Source organism: Protopterus annectens, chromosome 10.part0 (assembly GCF_019279795.1).
Source record: "Protopterus annectens isolate FY-2018-M chromosome 10.part0, PAN1.0, whole genome shotgun sequence".
Lineage (NCBI taxonomy): Eukaryota > Metazoa > Chordata > Ceratodontiformes > Protopteridae > Protopterus > Protopterus annectens.
The window spans coordinates 1,358,233,234-1,358,251,647 of record NC_056744.1 but is presented as its reverse complement, the minus strand read 5'-3'; the positions used below and the strand labels follow the sequence as shown (position 1 = coordinate 1,358,251,647).

The window sequence follows — 18,414 nt, the reverse complement described above, 5'->3', positions numbered from 1 at the left end:
GTAAAAAGTATTGTCTTGTGGTTTTAATTATTTATTACTAAATATTTTAAAACCTTTTAACTGTGGCTGGTTTGTGTAGAGATTATTTAAGCTCTTTAGAGTACTTGTATGCCTTTGGTAAAATTGTACAAAGCCCCTCCTATAGCTTTAGCCCTGGGCTATACTACCAATTGGATAATAATATTGCACAGTAATAATTGGACACCCTTTTAAGGGCCTTTGAGTAGCTGATAATTATTAGTGGTTGGTGGCAGATGGTACTACCGTATAGTCTGGGAAAAAGGGGCACAGCTGGAAAACCTGTGCCAGCCTTCCCCAGGTGTGTCTGTGTGGTTATATAAATGCTTATCTCAAAGTGTGTGCATGTGTGTGTCATCTACATGGGCAGGGACATGAAGCACTGGTTGGACAGAGAGGGTGCTAGAAGTTTTAGCTTGCCCACTAGGTTGAGATCTGGACCCTATAGTTGTGCCAGTGGGGAGTATTATTGGGGACCTGGAGAGCAAGGGAGCGACCAGCCCCAGACTGACTGGGATCTCTGTGTACTTATGGGAAATTGCACTTTACTGTGTGTATTTGTTATCCTTTCCTCATATATGAGATGCCCCCTCTGGTGTTAGTGGTGAGGATTCAGGCTCATTGATTGCTGGGCCAGGGCACAGACATCACATCACTTATCAGACTAACTTTTCTGTGGCTGTCACACCAACTCTTCCATTGTATAGAATATAAGCTACTCCAAGCAATGAAAATTATCCATGCACTGGAACCTGCACAAAGTCGTATACTACATAATTTTCTGTGACTGCAGATTTGAACATATATGAGATTATTTTCATTGTTTAGATTTCTGGGACTTTTGTTGGAACTAATTCTCATATTATTTCTCAGTGGTTGTCAGTACATTGATTTTCACATTAATTTGTTTTAATTTCATTGACAAAAGTAATTTTATATTTATTACACATCAGTTATGATTTTGACAATAGATATAAGTTTTTAAATTCAATGGTAATAAAGTAATAAAAATTATAGGACAATCACAATACCCCAAACATAGCTGGGATCACTGATAGGTAATGACATCACTGAATTCAGCAAGTATGTTCTTCATTCTGTGTCTGGATTTTCCAACAGTAGTTTTCAATGAATGGAAGGATTTGCTGCAGAAACCGTAAACAAATTTACTTTTTTCACCAAATGAATTATTTTTCATCAATTTCAATACTGTTTTTGTGCATTTGGTAATTGTATAGCTCATACATTAATTTAAGTGAAAACAAATAGCCTTGTTCAGCACTGCTGTGGACTACAGTTTTTGTTAACCATTATTTTGGTGATCCATGGTTGGTTATTCAGACACATAAATCTGATGTTTCAGTGAATTTTTCTGATATTGTTCACATGGAAGTAGTGAATAGATGCATTATTTCTAAGACTTACTGGGTAAACACTTATATAAAGAAGACTTCACAATTAAAGGGCTGCAGCTTTATTCCATGCATATGGTCTACCTTCAGCTTCCTTGTTTTCACAAATGAAATAAGTCATCTAAATAACCAAAACAGATGATTCTAGGGCATTATATACCAATTATCTCAATCACAGTTTTCAGTAGGCTGAAATAAGTTCAAATTAGACTTAGACAAGGGCATTTGGTCAGATCTAACTTCAAATACCTATAACTTATACAGGATCTTGTGTTATCACAAAACATTGATTTAACGATAATATAGGAAGAAGAAATTAAACTATATTAGATATTACTTGCATTCTCATAGTTTTGAAGATGGTACCATGTTTTAACATGCAAATTATGAAATTTTATCACAATATTTGAAAGTTGTCCTCTCACAAGTATTTTTTATTGGTAAAGACACATGAGGTAGGTGGAACTTCTAAAGGAATGCATCTTCACACTTAAATCCAAAGAAGATGGATTAGATCTAAGAGAAAACATCTCTTTTCTGCTGGTAACATCAGTAAATGAGACTGGAATTTAAATGAGTAGAGATAAAGTAATAAAATGGGGTAATATGAAAGAATTGGTCCCTGAAAGCTAAAATAAAATTAAAATATTTATAAGACAGAGGTCTGTGCAAAAAATGATTAACAAAACTATGAGGGAGAACTATTTAAATGAATGAAAGAAAACAGAATAGAATTCTTAAATATATTAGAACAGGGAAATAACTGTCTTATTTTGGTGAATGTTTTTAATGAGAACAATTTAACTTAGAAGGAAGGATCTGATATTTCTTCACTCTTTACTATTGATTGTATTACTTCCTTTTGATGTTATTAATGAATGAACAAAGGAACCAGGTATAGGATGATACTTGAGGAAATTATAACATTACTTGGCAGGATGGATTATAAAGTACAATATGTTAAACAGAGACATAAAAACATTAATGTGCATCTTGACAAAACATCTGTATTATAGCATTAGTAATGTAATGTTACAAAATTCTTAGATCCCAGATGGCTGTAAGTGTCCAGTCATACAGCCATAAAGGTCAAGACCTAAGAGATCAAATCTGCACTTATAAGCCAATCACATTATTGAGCAACACCAAGAAGGTCATGGAGACAGCAGTCTTAAAGAGATTACTGCAATAATTGGAGACAATAGGCTCCACTAGTGTTAGCCAACATGCAAAACACAAAGAACAATATATAACCAGTAACACTGCAATAATGCAATTATGGAAATATAAGCAAACAATCAGACTGATGTAGTGTATATGCTTTGCAGCTGCTTTTGATGGAATAAACCATAATAACCAATGAATATTGAAATATGACAAAGTTAGGCTTATTGAAATCTCTTGTTAAGTTGATAGTAGTGTGGAAGGGAAATAAAAAGTAGCAGATTGATTGTAGATCGTATCAGGGCAGTATCATGGGATATGGTAGTGAGGCCATAAGGACTCATTCTGGAACATCACTTTTATCACTTTTAATGTTCTAGATATAAACATATCATCAGATATCTTCTACTGCATGGACAATGATGATTAAAATCAGACAAATATGCATTTTTCTGTTCCATAAGGAGAGGTTGAGATATATATGTATAGTACTGTATGTATCATTCATTAATATTCTGTTATTAAAGGTAGTAATGGTTGTATAGATTTTTTTATGTTGCAAAAAGTAAAATTTTACTGTTGCAAAAAGTAAATTTAAACAAATATGTAATAAGTTTATAGATCAAGTGAAACTCCAAAAATGGTTAAAAGAGTTGTGCATCTGGGCTGTGTCACATGATGTGTAATTAATATAGCTAATATGAAGAATATAATATAATGCAGCAATGTTCTTTCATGTATAGGTAGGAAGCTAAATTTTAGTTATCATATTTGCAATGTCATAAAAGAATGCAATATGATCACAGGCTGTATCAGAAAATGTCAGTGACCAGACCAGAAATGTGATGAGACCAAAAATTGAATCAGCAGCTGTTTTTGGATCCCAGTCTTTAAAATAAATAAATAAATAAATAAATAAATAAATAAATAAATAAATGTTAGACATAATGGAAAGCATAGAAAATATACCAACATTATTAAAGATGTGGATATGATGCCATATGTGGATAGGTTGATGAGTCTGGAATTATTTTCAGTGGATTATAGGCAGTGGAATAGAAACCTGATTCAGCTTTGTAAAGCTGCAAATTAACAATTCCTACAGGAGTGCTTGGGTTTAAAAAAGATAGAAACACTGAACACATTAAGTTATTATTAACCTATAGGAAAATAATACACCTATAAACTGGTTTTCTGAGACAAAGGTAGGAGGCTAGAAAATATTAACAGAAAAAGTCAAGAACTGTAATAGCGTGTTGTAAGGACTGATGGGCTGCAAGGGCCATGAGCCCATGTCTGAAACAATAAACATTAGTGTATTGCATGATCTTGAATCATTCAAGAGTTTATAAAACTGTTTTGCATGCATAATAAAAGAATTATATTCTCAAGTCAATGTTTATGCTGGTTCCTGTAATGTGCAACATGAAGTTATAACGAAAATGCATGAGAAAAACTGTTTTGTGATTTAAGTGCCTTGGCAATATATCTTGCAAGCTATAGCATTATAATGTTAAAATTGCTTTATAAACATATCACATAAATCACATTTGCAAATATTTTCAGCTGAATGCACAGCACAGGAGAACACAATAACAACATTTAATAACATGAAGCTGAACTATAAAATGGCTGAGGGTTGTTACCAAGTCCTTGCACAAGACTGCAGTCAGGAACTGAACTTCCTTGTCATGATAAAACAAGCTGCTGGATCTCCTGAAAAGAAAGCACTTAATGTAAAGTTTCATGACCTGTAAGTATTGTGTACTGATTATGCAAAGATATGATTCAATTGATTGCCAACATTTTTAATTTGCTGGAAACATTTTAATGGTTTGTAGAAGGGTACAGCTTTTTTGACTTTACACTTTATGTCTGCCATTATGTTGTTGCAGGACTAGCTCCTACAACAACTACAGTTTTGCAGAATCATAGTTAAACAAGCTATCTATCAACGAATTCACCAAACTGTGAAGACTCAAGAACAGCTTCTGACTGGGTGGGATTAACTGTCCTAAAACTTCTCAAGTTGAGGCAAATTCTTCACATCCCTAAATTAAATATAGCTTATGTGGAATACTAAGACTTGTAGTAGAATATATCTGACTAGAGGAATTGTCTGCACTAATTTATGGGTAACTGTATCACACTTCCATAGTTCTTTTTATTTATTTCTTTTTTTATTTCTTTTATTTTATTTTACTTATTTAAGTTTGCTTACTGAGCTGGAGCACCGATCACCATGGACCAGTTTCAGGCATAGCCTGGCTGAGTATAATTATAAAAAATACAGAAATAATCAAAAAGACAAAAAAAAAAAAAAAAATCAAACAAATCAAACAAAACAAAAAAAACTAACAGCTTTGCAAAGAAAAGTAAACAAAGATATAGCCACATGGTTATCTAGTACAGCTAACTGTTATTATTTAGATTTTATACATGTTGAATATAAAAATAAAAAACAATTAGACATTCAGCTCAAATGAAAAGACAGAAAAAGCATATTTACATAGTATGTACAAACAAGATTTCAACACTAAGGGCCACATGACAAAATAGTTGCTCTCAGTGTAAGTAACTTACTCCAGCATAAGGCTGCCCTGATTCTGAAAGGCTTTTGCTCTTGTTGTTCTTTACTTACTTCAGTGAAAAGCTTATTAACAAACAGGCTTATACTGGGTCCAGACTCCAAAAGACCTGCTGTTAGCGTAAGTGACTGTACTCTAATATAATACACTGGAGTAACTTACTTACACTGAGAGCCAGTTTTAGAACTCTTGCACTGGGTATGTTGCAGGAGATGTCACTTTAACTGTTGTTTCGATATGGAGTAGGTTGATAAATCATTTAGAAAAGATGTGGTGATTCCCAATTTGGGGAATAAAATTGAAAACACCTGAGTAGTGCATTGTAACTTTGTTTGATGGTTGGAAAATCATAGTAACATGACAATCCATAGCCTATTTCGGTAGGTTTTAAAGAAGAGCCTAGCTGCCATCATTCAGTAACACAGGAAGGAGAAGTTTGAAGAGAAGTAACCCAAGAAATGGATCTGCTTTTTGTTTTACTGGCAACCATTTAGCTTTACTTAGAGTTGGTGGTGTTGTTTGGGGAGAGGGGGCAGAGCCACATTTTTTGAGACTTTATGCATTTTCTGTGAATCTGATAAGTTCCTGTTGGATGCTGTTTATGATGAGTAGGCAATATTCAAGCTTCTCTATGTGGTTTTGAGGGAAAGTAAAAAAAATTTCTAGAACTGTATGTAACATATTTTTTCCTGGCTTTGTCTGTGAGGCCTTGGAAAGTAATTTTTTTTTCTCGAATAGTAAGGAACTTATTTTTCTGCCTTTTCCTGTGAAGGCTTAGAGGTCAATGGTCTGGTCTAGCCAGATGTCCAGATATTTGAAGTTAGATATTATTTCAATTGGGATGTTGTTTCAGTCTTTGATTTTGAAGATTATTGTAGCTTTAGATAGTTTCTGGCACATGCTGGAAAACTTTTGTTTTTTGGAAGTTGTACAAATCTTTATTTTCCTTTAATTAACTGTTGAGAGAGAGAAAAGGTTAGGTTTTGGCTGGTTCAAAGGATTGAGTAAGGGAGGTGAAATCTGAATATGACCATATCAGTAACATAAGAAATAAGATGTTAAATAAGAAAAAATATGGAAGGGTATAAGGAAGTTTATTGGTAAAGATTTATAAAAGTAGGGGTGTAAATATGGAGCCTTGAGGGACCCTTTTAAGAAGTGGGCATGATCAGAGAGGGATGAACCTATTTTGACTAAAAATAACTTATTAATATGTCTTTGAATAATTGTCATAAATTTGGTCTGATGCTTAAGTATAACATGCTATGAAGAATATCTTGTGATCTACCACATCAAGAAACAGTGCTTCAGTAAGATCGCCTTTATCCATGTTCAGTAAAATCTGATTACTCAGAGTCCAAGCTGGTACTAATGGCTGCTCAAAAGTCATGTTACTTTAATGAAAGAAGATGCCCAATCACGACATGTTTGGGTAAACAGTGTTTGTAGTAATTATGTAGCATAATACTGTTTGTAGTAATGATGTAGCAGAATTGTAAGAAAGTCCTTGCAATAGAAAAAGAACCATGAAGTGAAATGATCAGTCCCTGTGCTAACATTGGTGGGCAGGAATATCAGGAGGGCTTCAATATCTTGCTCTACTCTGTAGGAATAAAGGGAGTATAGAAGTTAGATGTAATGGTGAGATCGTGGCAAACAAGTAAATACTCAGTGGAGGTCAAGGGGGGGGGTTGTATTGTTTTAAGAGATTAACAGAAATTTTGTTTTTGTATTTCATGATCAGAAATCACATGTGATGAAAAGTATTCTGCTATAACTACATCTTGGACAGGAAATGCATGTGAGGATGCAGCAAAAAACCAATAGCAGGAAATGTCATCACCATCCATGGAGTTTACTAAGCAAGTACACATAACGTGGGATGATTTGGATTCATTAATCCACCAAAACATGTCTTTGTGATGTCACCTTCAATAACCACATCACCACAACAGTCAGGAAATCCTTCTATGTGCCACACCTCATTACTAAGGGCTTTCCATCCAGAAAAAAGGAGGTCATTGTCCCACTGTACTCATCCCTCATTAGACCCATTATAGAATACAACGCCACATTTTGTATGTACCTCTCAAGACATCTGCAACAACTGGAAAGGCCACAGAAATACCTCACTAAAAGAATCACAGGCCTAAAGCAGATCCCCTATGCTGATCATGTAAAAACAACTCCACCTATACTCTGTCACATATCATCTACTCAGAGGCGATCTCTGCTTAACATACAAGGCCATGTCAAACCAAGAACTGTTGGACATGCTACACTTAAAGAAATCACAATCCCTCAGAGACACACACTCCAGGGATCTACACCTTGTCATCACAATAAACAAAACATGCTGAAGGGATAGGTTCCTGACCCAGAGACTCCCTAGACTCTGGAATAGACTGCCCATACATGTCAAGCAGAGCGCATCTTTGGCCCTCTTCAAAAAGAACCTTGATGATTGGATGGGAGATAGGAAATTCACCCTGGGATCACCTCAGTCACCCTGCTAGACAGGGGTCCAGGGAAGTAAATACTGTGGGAAGAAATAGCCAGGGAATTGTTATGGCTAGGCTTGTATAGGCCCTAGAGCTGATAGCCTACTACCAACCTATGAACCTATAAAACTGGAGAACCTGAAGAAAACCCACATAAACACAGGGTGGGCATCCCAGATAAGAACTGAATCAGAGAAGCTCTTGCTCCAAGATGATAATGCTACTCACTACACTTCTCTGTTACCCACTTAGCAGGTTTCTTGTTCACAAATTATTATGAAAAGTTAACATGCATTTAATGGGACTCTTAACCTGAAATATATCAATATGCATTCAAGTCACTGGCCAGTTCTCAAACGTGTTGGAAAAGAGTTGACTGTGTGAAAGACTGTTAAGTCTAATAAAATAGCTGATAAAATAACATGAAATATGCCCAAATGTTTATGTAACTTCTTAGAAACTTTTGTGTGGTACATTGTATGTGTCCAGATGATTAGCCAACCAAGTAGAGACCATTAACAGTTCTATATAGATAAATAGTTGGGTAGATAAGTTAACTAGTCAGACAGACTGATAGCTACATAGATATCTAGACTGGTATACCTAAGTAACATACAAAGATAGATAGATAGTGTGAAACACGCATAGACCGAGAGAAAGACAAGCAATATAGAAAAAAATATTTTAAATGTTAAAATAACTGAACTGCATTGCTGTTTCCTTACAGAGAGCTTGAGATGTTACCGTCGGGTGATTCCATCAAGTTGCTGCTGAATGGTGTTGAGACACCACTAGAGGCTGGTTCATCAGTGAACTTAGCTGGTACGTATAATACAATGAGGATACAGATACACAACAGGAAAAAGATCAGTGTTTTTAATCTGTGCTGGAAAATTATGTGTTTGACTATATTTAAGAGCTCAGAAATCACATGTGATGAAAAGTATTCTGATATAACTAGATCTTGGACAGGAAATGCATGTGAGGAGGCAGCAAGAAACCAATAGCAGGAACTGTCATCACCATCCATGGAGCTTACTAAGCAGGAACACATAACATGGGATGATGTGGACTAACAGATGCATTCCATTGTGAAGAATTTTTTTTCCATTCAGCTTTAAAGTTAAATCTAGCAAAGATATTTGGACAGCACATGATGTATACATCACATGCTGTAAAACATCAGAAATGTAAATTATTCTCTTTTCTACTTTAGAGACAGCAATATCTCTTCATAGTCAATGAGATAAAATTATTTTTACATCAAACCACAAAGGCTATCTTGAAGACAGATGCTTATTTCTTGAGGTACTACATGATGAAAGCAAAAGGATTTCAAAACAATGTAGACTTCATAGAAAAATTCCGGGTTTTATTGGCTGTAAAGAAATATCAAAATATGTCATGAAGCCATTTCTTTTGGTTTATGTGTCATCCTTGTGGTACGCTTTAGCCAGAGCTGTTTTCTTTTAGGCTTCCTTTTCCTCTCTGGTCCCTCTTACAGTACCTCTATGTGCCCCTTGTGATAACGTTCCAACCTCTTTGTACTTCCTATAGCTGCCTGTCAGTCCCACATGTTAATGTCTACCATCTCCTCTATAATATTATGTCCATCTCTAGGCCTACACACCTAACCTCCTCTGTTGTCATCCCTATGGTCATTGCCTGTCACTGCTATCTTCATGTAAAATCCCTCGACCACCCCCAAGACTGGCATCACTTCTATTCTTTGTCATGCTTCCCATCTCTTCCATCACACATCTTGAGGAACACTTCACCATGTCTGACAAGTTAGAACCCCTCATTATATGTGGGAGCAGCACATCTCCTCACAAACTGAATCCCTCAAAAAACAAGTAAAACTCCATCTCCTCAGAATATTATTTGTCATTTGTTTTGTATTGTTAACCTGAAAGGCAGGCAGTGAGAGCTCACTAATGGGTTTATAATATTTTCCATATGGACTACAAATAACACATTACTGTTGTACATCAGTATTCGTCTGGTTAGGAAAAGCATGATTATATATGTTGATTTAGCTGATATATCAGTATTGTCATATCACGAGTTATTTATTTATATAGGTTTATAGGAAAGTACTGCTCTAGCTGCCCTTGGGAGCCATTTTAACCCCCTTTTTTGCTTGAATTAACCTATCCCACTTGGTGTTAGATTGGCTGTACCCAAACCAGAGGAGCGCAGATGGCTTTTATTCTTTTCTTTTTTAATGGCATATGGGAATTGAGAATATTTAGAAATACTATATTGCATCCTGAACAACCTCCTCTAAAGGTAGGGCTTTGGATATGGACTAGTTACATGATTTTATGGTGCATATAAGAAAAGCAAATAAATGTGTAAAAATAAATGAATTAATTAATGTAAATGCATCAGTGTTACATTTTGAATTACTTTATAAGAATGTTGTTTAGGTTGGGGGTTAATAACTTAATTAGTATATGCTGGGACATCATCATGATGGGTATTAAAAAGAATACCAGAACAAATATATTTGCTGGGATCGGGTACCATTATCCATTCTAATATTGTAACATTATTATTACTTTTCTTATATCAAGTATAAGTGGTTATATGTTGTGTGAAGTAACAGATATATATGCTTGTGGAGGGAAACTTTCAGCTAAACGTTCACCTGCCAACATTAATGTCTCTTAGTATACCACAGAGATAGTATTGGATAGCCAGGGGAGGACATGCTCTAGTTAGGACAAATTGTTTCCTGGGCAAATGTCTAGAAGTATTATGCACAATCTTTTGTGGTTGTCTCTATTATATTATATCAGATGTTTTCATCAAGGTGCTGATGAATGCTGTTGAGGCAACACTACAATGATGTAACATATGGTAAGCGATTTATGGGGAAAATAGAATGTCTGCATAATGCACAGTTTGTGCAGACTCATGCTATTAAGTGCTTTGCTTTAATTAAAATAATTGTGAAATGTATGAAAGAGGGTATATATGGCTAGGCTGGAACACCAGTAGTTAAAGAAATTAGTAGGTACTCAGATCTCAAACGCATGGAATTACTTTGCATCCAGGACTAAATTTTCATTCTACACCAGTGAAAGGGTTGTAATGCAGTTCTGTCACTTGGAGTCCCTTCAGCAGAGCTATACAATATTGGCGATCATTTCTCCTTTAAATCCAAGCTGATCGACGACTTCACTAGTTTAGTCTCTTATGAATGATTTAAAGATTCATCTTCTTATCCCACCCTATATAAAGATCACTGCTCCATCTGTTTTTCCTATTAGCTGTAAGCCTGCTAATAATAAACATCTATGTCTTGCTTCTGCCATTCTACAAATTATTTCTAGAACTAATTTCTTCTCATTTTCTCTCTACTTGTTTTATTTCAGTTTATTAGGATATTGTTGGCAAAATGACAAATTCAAGAACCAAGTATTGTTACTAATAAAGCCTTTAATCATATGCTTCATATCTGTGTAGGAAATAAAATATCATGGTCATATTTACTTATTTGTTTGTTTGAATTGTTCATGTTGAACTTTATTTAGAACTGTATCACATTTAAAGAATTCTGTATTGTTTATATTACTGTTCACTTATATTTTGCCTGTTTGTATAGTAATCTGTGTGAATGTTACTGTTAGATGACCCAGTTACAGTTCTCTTGTCACTTGTTTTATTTAATTTCTTATTTCTTTGTCTATGCCACATGTATTTATGTATTAAATTGTCTCCCTGATATCTTGTTATGGGAAAGGTCCCAGTACAAGTCTGCCTACACTGTTAATAGCTTCTTCTTCTTCTTTCGGCTGCTCCCGTTAGGGGTCGCCACAGCAGATCAATTGTTTTTACACAGTTAATAGCAATAAATAAATAAATAAAATAATAGAACATCAATTATATTCAGAACACTTCAGTGGGGAATCTGGTACCCAGTAAGTGGATACATTTAAGAAGCTAAACATGTATCCTAATAAATAAGCATCCCAATTGCATGTTAGGCAACTTTATGTTAATCAATCATATTACCTTTAAAAGGACGTAGAGTGCATTACTATAAGCTATTCTAATCTTTAATCTTTTACCATATTAGGGATTAAGATAAGTATACAGATTTTATCATAAATAAATATATTTTTCAAAAGTTGTAAAACTTTTTTCCATACTTCCTGGAAAAGGGGAGAAGACATAATCCCCCAAGGAAAAAAAAGGGAAAAAATACTCTTTATGCGTGATATGTGTATACCTATGCAAAATTATTGTAATCTAGAAGAAAGAAACTTTTAAGAAATATACAATGAAATTAAAGTGAAATTTGTCATAGTTATTTAGAATATCAAGTGATAACAAACTATACATATGTCTGTAGAAACAATAAATGTCTTATTCATTATACTTTGAAGGCAGTGAGATTGTATTGGGGTGAGAAAAATAGATATTTTGGCATCCAAATCTAGTAAGAATCTACCTAAATGTAGCATCTCAGTCCAGTTTTTCATTGCTATTAAATAAATAATATTAAAAATAATCAAACCTATGCTTAAAACTATCAACTTAATGCACAGAAAAGCTTAACTCCTAAAGAATCATCATTCCATAGTCTAACCCAAGAGAACATCAATAGTTTCTATATATAATCAATTCTGTGAGTCGATGTTTAATGATATGGATAACAGATGATAAAAGAAAATTCATCAAAATATTTTTGTCCATATTAAACTATTCACAAAAAGCTATGCTTTTGAGGAAACTCTGTTATTTTAATTTAGGGCAGACAAATAACTACTGTTGGGTTATATGTATATTTACAATAACCACTCACAAAGCTTCCAAACATACACATTTACATTAGCTACAAAAATTGACATTACATATTTTGTTTCAGTGGGATTTAAAACATATTTCATTGTACTATTTATATTTTTGCAGATTCTGTTTCTCTTCATCGTGAGAGAGATAAGGTAGATCTCCGTGCTTCATATCACGGCATCGATCATTTATATTTTGATGGAAAGACATGCAAGGTATTGTTTTAAATTATAGTTTGTTATTTCTAATTAGATGATGTAGCTTTTGCACAACAGATACTTACGTTTGCTTTTCCTGTATAGATTCAGGTTTCCTCTTGGATGAAAAAAAAAACATGTGGCTTGTGTGGTCACAATGATGGTGAATTTATGCAAGAGTTTAAGAAGCCTTCAGGCTCTTTGGCACTGAATGCAGCAAGCTTTGCTCAGTCTTGGGTTACAACAGGACAGTCCTGCTCTGAAGGTAATGCCAAACACTTTTCTTTACTATACTGATAAACTTTATTCAGCTCTATAGCAATTTAATAAAAGCAAGTTATTGTTATAGACCTCAAGAAATTACAGTTCTCAAAATCTTCTGCTAGACTATGGAAAGTATAACTGGGGAAATCCTACAATAAAAAATGGATGATGTGCATGTATTAGATGTCAACCATATTTTATAGTTTGCATTACGTCAGACATATTTTATATTTTTCAAAGTGCATGAAGAATAGTTTTCAAAGAGCTGGGAAGCGGAACATATGTGTGAGCAGCAAATGCCAGCCATCCTACTTTGGGAGGAGGGATATATGGTCTACCGATTGTTTCTCCACATGTAATTGGAAACTTGCAGGCAAAACAGCTATAACCAGAGATGTGGACTTTACTTAGTAAGCTGATAAAATAGACCTTGTTAGCATGTTGATAGGATCGTAAACATGCAAAGGGAGGAATACTAAGTTGTCAAACTGATAAGGTCACCTATGTTGGCCACCCACTGGTGACTCCCACCTCTTGGTGGCTAATACATATGATCTCATCACCTTGAGAGTTCGACCCCACCTAATATGGATAAAAATTAAATAAATAAAAGCACTGCATGAATGATGGTCTTCTCAATTAACATATGCCCTATTGAGAATGAATGGGATGATTGATTACAGAAGGTTGATGATTAGGAGACAGCAGGGACAAACAAAAACAATTAAAAATGGTATTCAAAGAACTATAATTTCTGAACTAACTGAACGGATGTTGCATTTGGTATAATAAAGCTATCTTAATAAGTCCATCTTCGACATCCACAGTTCAAATAGCTTATTTTTTTAACTTTGCATAAAGCATCACATATATTACAAATGTTTAATGAATCATAAATTGCATTCAATTTACATTTTAAGTTAGCAGCTTTTAAAATGAAGACAGTATATTTAGTTATTTGATATTTCGTTTAACATGTATTTCTTAGCTGAATTTAGCTTTCTACAAATTATTGTTTTCTACAAGTGTTAATTTGATAGCCACTTACTTTGTTCATTGTTTTTTACAACTGTATGTCATTTAAAAACAACAAAGTTATTAGTAAATAAACAAATTTCATTGTTTTCCTGCAGCTTGTAAACTGCAAAATTCATTTGTGAAACTGGAAAAAGAGGTTATCCATGAGGGAGAAAATTCCAAGTGCTATTCCATTGAGCCTGTCCTCCGCTGTTTACCAGGATGTTCTCCAGCTGAAACTATTCCAGTAACTGTTGGATTTCATTGCCTGCCAGCAGGTAAGTGGCTAAAAAGTATCAATTTATCTGCACTTTGCCATCCAATTTTCCTACTCCACACCAGTTCTGTATTCCAATGTCTGCAGCCTGTACTCTTCTTTCTCTATAAGCAGGAATGTGAAGAACAAATTCAGTAATTCTACATGATAACCTCATTCCCAGCTGTCACCATCAGTAATTCTACATGATAACCTGTGCACCACTTAACCTCATTCCCAGCTGTCACCATCAGTAATTCTACATGATAACCTGTGCACCACTTAACCTCATTCTCAGCTGTCACCATCAGTAATTCTACATGATAACCTGTGCACCACTTAACCTCATTCCCAGCTGTCACCATCAGTAATTCTACATGATAACCTGTGCACCACTTAACCTCATTCCCAGCTGTCACCATCAGTAATTCTACATGATAACCTGTGCACCACTTAACCTCATTCCCAGCTGTCACCATCAGTAATTCTACATGATAACCTGTGCACCACTTAACCTCATTCCCAGCTGTCACCATCAGTAATTCTACATGATAACCTGTGCACCACTTATCCTCATTCCCAGCTGTCAGCATCAGTAATTCTACATGATAACCTGTGCACCACTTAACCTCATTCCTAGCTGTCACCATCAGTAATTCTACATGATAACCTGTGCACAACTTAACCTCATTCCCAGCTGTCACCATCAGTAATTCTACATGATAACCTGTGCACCACGTAACCTCATTCCCAGCTGTCACCATCAGTAATTCTACATGATAACCTGTGCATCACTTAACCTCATTCCTAGCTGTCACCATCAGTAATTCTACATGACGACCTGTGCACCACTTAACCTCATTCTCAGCTGTCACCATCAGTAATTCTACATGATAACCTGTGCACCGCTTAACCTCATTCCCAGCTGTTACCATCAGTAATTCTACATGACAACCTGTGCACCACTTAACCTCATTCCCAGCTGTCACCATCAGTAATTCTACATGATAACCTGTGCACCACTTAAACTCATTCCCAGCTGTCACCATCAGTAATTCTACATGACAACCTGTGCACCACTTAACCTCATTCCCAGCTGTCACCATCAGTAATTCTGCATGATAACCTGTGCACCACTTAACCTCATTCCCAGCTGTCACCATCAGTAATTCTACATGACAACCTGTGCACCACTTAACCTCATTCCCAGCTGTCACCATCAGTAATTCTACATGATAACCTGTGCACCACTTAACCTCATTCCCAGCTGTCACCATCAGTAATTCTACATGATAACCTGTGCACCGCTTAACCTCATTCCCAGCTGTCACCATCAGTAATTCTACATGACAACCTGTGCACCACTTAACCTCATTCCCAGCTGTCACCATCAGTAATTCTACATGATAACCAATGCACCGCTTAACCACATTCCCAGCTGTCACCATCAGTAATTCTATATGATAACCTGTGCATCGCTTAACCTCATTCCCAGCTGTCACCATCAGTAATTCTACATGATAACCTGTGCACCACTTAACCTCATTCCCAGCTGTCACCATCAATAATTCTACATGATAACCTGTGCACCACTTAACCTCATTCCCAGCTGTCACCATCAGTAATTCTACATGATAACCTGTGCATCGCTTAACCTCATTCCCAGCTGTCACCATCAGTAATTCTACATGATAACCTGTGCACCACTTAACCTCATTCCCAGCTGTCACCATCAGTAATTCTACATGATAACCTGTGCATCGCTTAACCTCATTCCCAGCTGTCACCATCAGTAATTCTACATGACAACCTGTGCACCACTTAACCTCATTCCCAGCTGTCACCATCAGTAATTCTACATGACAACCTGCGCACCACTTAACCTCAGTGCCAGCTGTCACCATCAGTAATTCTACATGACAACCTGTGCACCACTTAACCTCATTCCCAGCTGTCACCATCAGTAATTCTACATGACAACCTGTGCACCACTTAACCTCATTCTCAGCTGTCACCATCAGTAATTCTACATGATAACCTGTGCACCACTTAACCTCATTCCCAGTTGTCACCATCAGTAATTCTACATGATAACCTGTGCATCGCTTAACCTCATTCCCAGCTGTCACCATCAGTTATTCTACATGATAACCTGTGCACCACTTAACCTCATTCCCAGCTGTCACCATCAGTAATTCTACATGATAACCTGTGCACCGCTTAACCTCATTCCCAGCTGTCACCATCAGTAATTCTACATGATAACTTGTGCACCGCTCAACCTCATTCCCAGCTGTCACCATCAGTAATTCTACATGATAACCTGTGCACCACTTAACCTCATTCCCAGCTGCCACCATCAGTAATTCTACATGATAACCTGTGCACCGCTTAACCTGATTCCCAGCTGTCACCATCAGTAATTCTACATGATAACCTGTGCACCACTTAACCTCATTCCCAGCTGTCACCATCAGTAATTCTACATGATAACCTGTGCACCGCTTAGCCTCATTCCCAGCTGTCACCATCAGTAATTCTACATGATAACCTGTGCACCACTTAACCTCATTCCCAGCTGTCACCATCAGTAATTCTACATGATGACCTGTGCATCGCTTAACCTCATTCCCAGCTGTCACCATCAGTAATTCTACATGATAACCTGTGCACCGCTTAACCTCATTCCCAGCTGTCACCATCAGTAATTCTACATGATAACCTGTCCCAGCTGTCACCATCAGTAATTCTACATGATAACATGTGCACAGCTTAACCTCATTCTAAGCTGCCACCATCAGTAATTCTACATGATAACCTGTGATCTGCTTAACCTCAGTGCCAGCTGTCACCATCAGTAATTCTACATGATAACCTGTACACCGTTTAACCTCATTCCCAGCTGTCACCATCAGCAATTCTACATGATAACCTGTGATCTGCTTAACCTCAGTGCCAGCTGTCACCATCAGTAATTCTACATGACAACCTGTGCACCGCTTAACCTCATTCCTGGCTGTCACCATCAATAATTCTATATGATAACCTGTGCACTGCTTAACCTCATTCCCAGCTGTCACCATCAGTAATTCTACATGATAACCTGTGGCCTGCTTAACCTCATTCCCAGCTGTCACCATCAGTAATTCTGCATGATAACCTGTGTTCTGCTTAACCTCAGTCCCAGCTGTCACCATCAGTAATTCTACATGATAATCTGTGCACCTCTTAACCTCATTCCCAGCTGTCACCATCAGTATTTCTACACTATAACCTGTGCTCTGCTTAACCTCAGTCCCAGCTGTCACCATTGGTAATTGTACGTGATAACCTGTGCTCTGCTTAACCTCATTCCCAGCTATCACCATCGTTAATTCTACATGATAACCTGTGCACAGCTTAACCTCTTTCCCAGCTGTCACCATCAGTAATTCTACATGGTAACCTGTGCACTGCTTAACCTCATTTCCAGCTGTCACCATCAGTAATTCTACATGATGACCTGTGCGACACTTAACCTCATTCCCAGCTGTCACCATCAGTAATTCTACATGATAACCTGTGCACCGCTTAACCTCATTCCCAGCTGTCACCATCAGTAATTCTACATGATAAAGTGTTCTGCTTAACCTCATTCCCAGCTGTCACCTTCAGTAATTCTACATGATAACTTGTGCTCTACTTAACCTCAGTCCCAGCTATCATCATCAGTAATTCTACATGATAACCTGTGCTCTGCTTAACCTCATTCCCAGCTGTCACCATCAGTAATTCTACATGATAACCTGTGCTCTGCTTAACCTCATTCTCAGCTGTCACCATCAGTAATTCTATGATAACCTATGCACTGCTTAACCTTATTCCCAGCTGTCACCATCAGTAATTCTACATGATAACGTGCACCGTTTAACCTCATTCCCAGCTGCCACCATTTTGAAACAACCCCTAATATTACTGAACTTTCCTGGAGACTCGTTTTTGTCCTCTTGTATACCTTTCTTTCACTAGTTATCATCTCTTCTTATCTCCTTTATCCAGTCTTTGTTATTCCATTCACTGCATTTCCTTGTTCATGGATGCAGGATTTGTCTTTAAACGGATATGCATTTAACGATTTCAATGCACCCTTTTAAGTTACTTCTCACTGTGTTTATATTCATTTCATGCTGGTTTCAACTATAATGAATATGATCA

General features: G+C 36.4%; 1 protein-coding gene across 2 annotated transcripts in view; it reads left to right on the top strand.

The window, feature by feature from the left end:
* LOC122813598 (vitellogenin-like) overlaps positions 1-18,414 on the top strand; it is a 1,233,092-nt gene that overhangs the window by 98,517 nt on the left and 1,116,161 nt on the right. For both annotated transcript variants that reach the window (XM_044086011.1, XM_044086010.1), the window contains exons 30-34: positions 4,161-4,347; positions 8,411-8,505; positions 12,607-12,701; positions 12,789-12,948; positions 14,081-14,242. In XM_044086011.1, the coding sequence (XP_043941946.1) occupies positions 4,161-4,347; positions 8,411-8,505; positions 12,607-12,701; positions 12,789-12,948; positions 14,081-14,242 (699 nt within the window). The remainder of the gene's footprint in view (positions 1-4,160; positions 4,348-8,410; positions 8,506-12,606; positions 12,702-12,788; positions 12,949-14,080; positions 14,243-18,414) is intronic.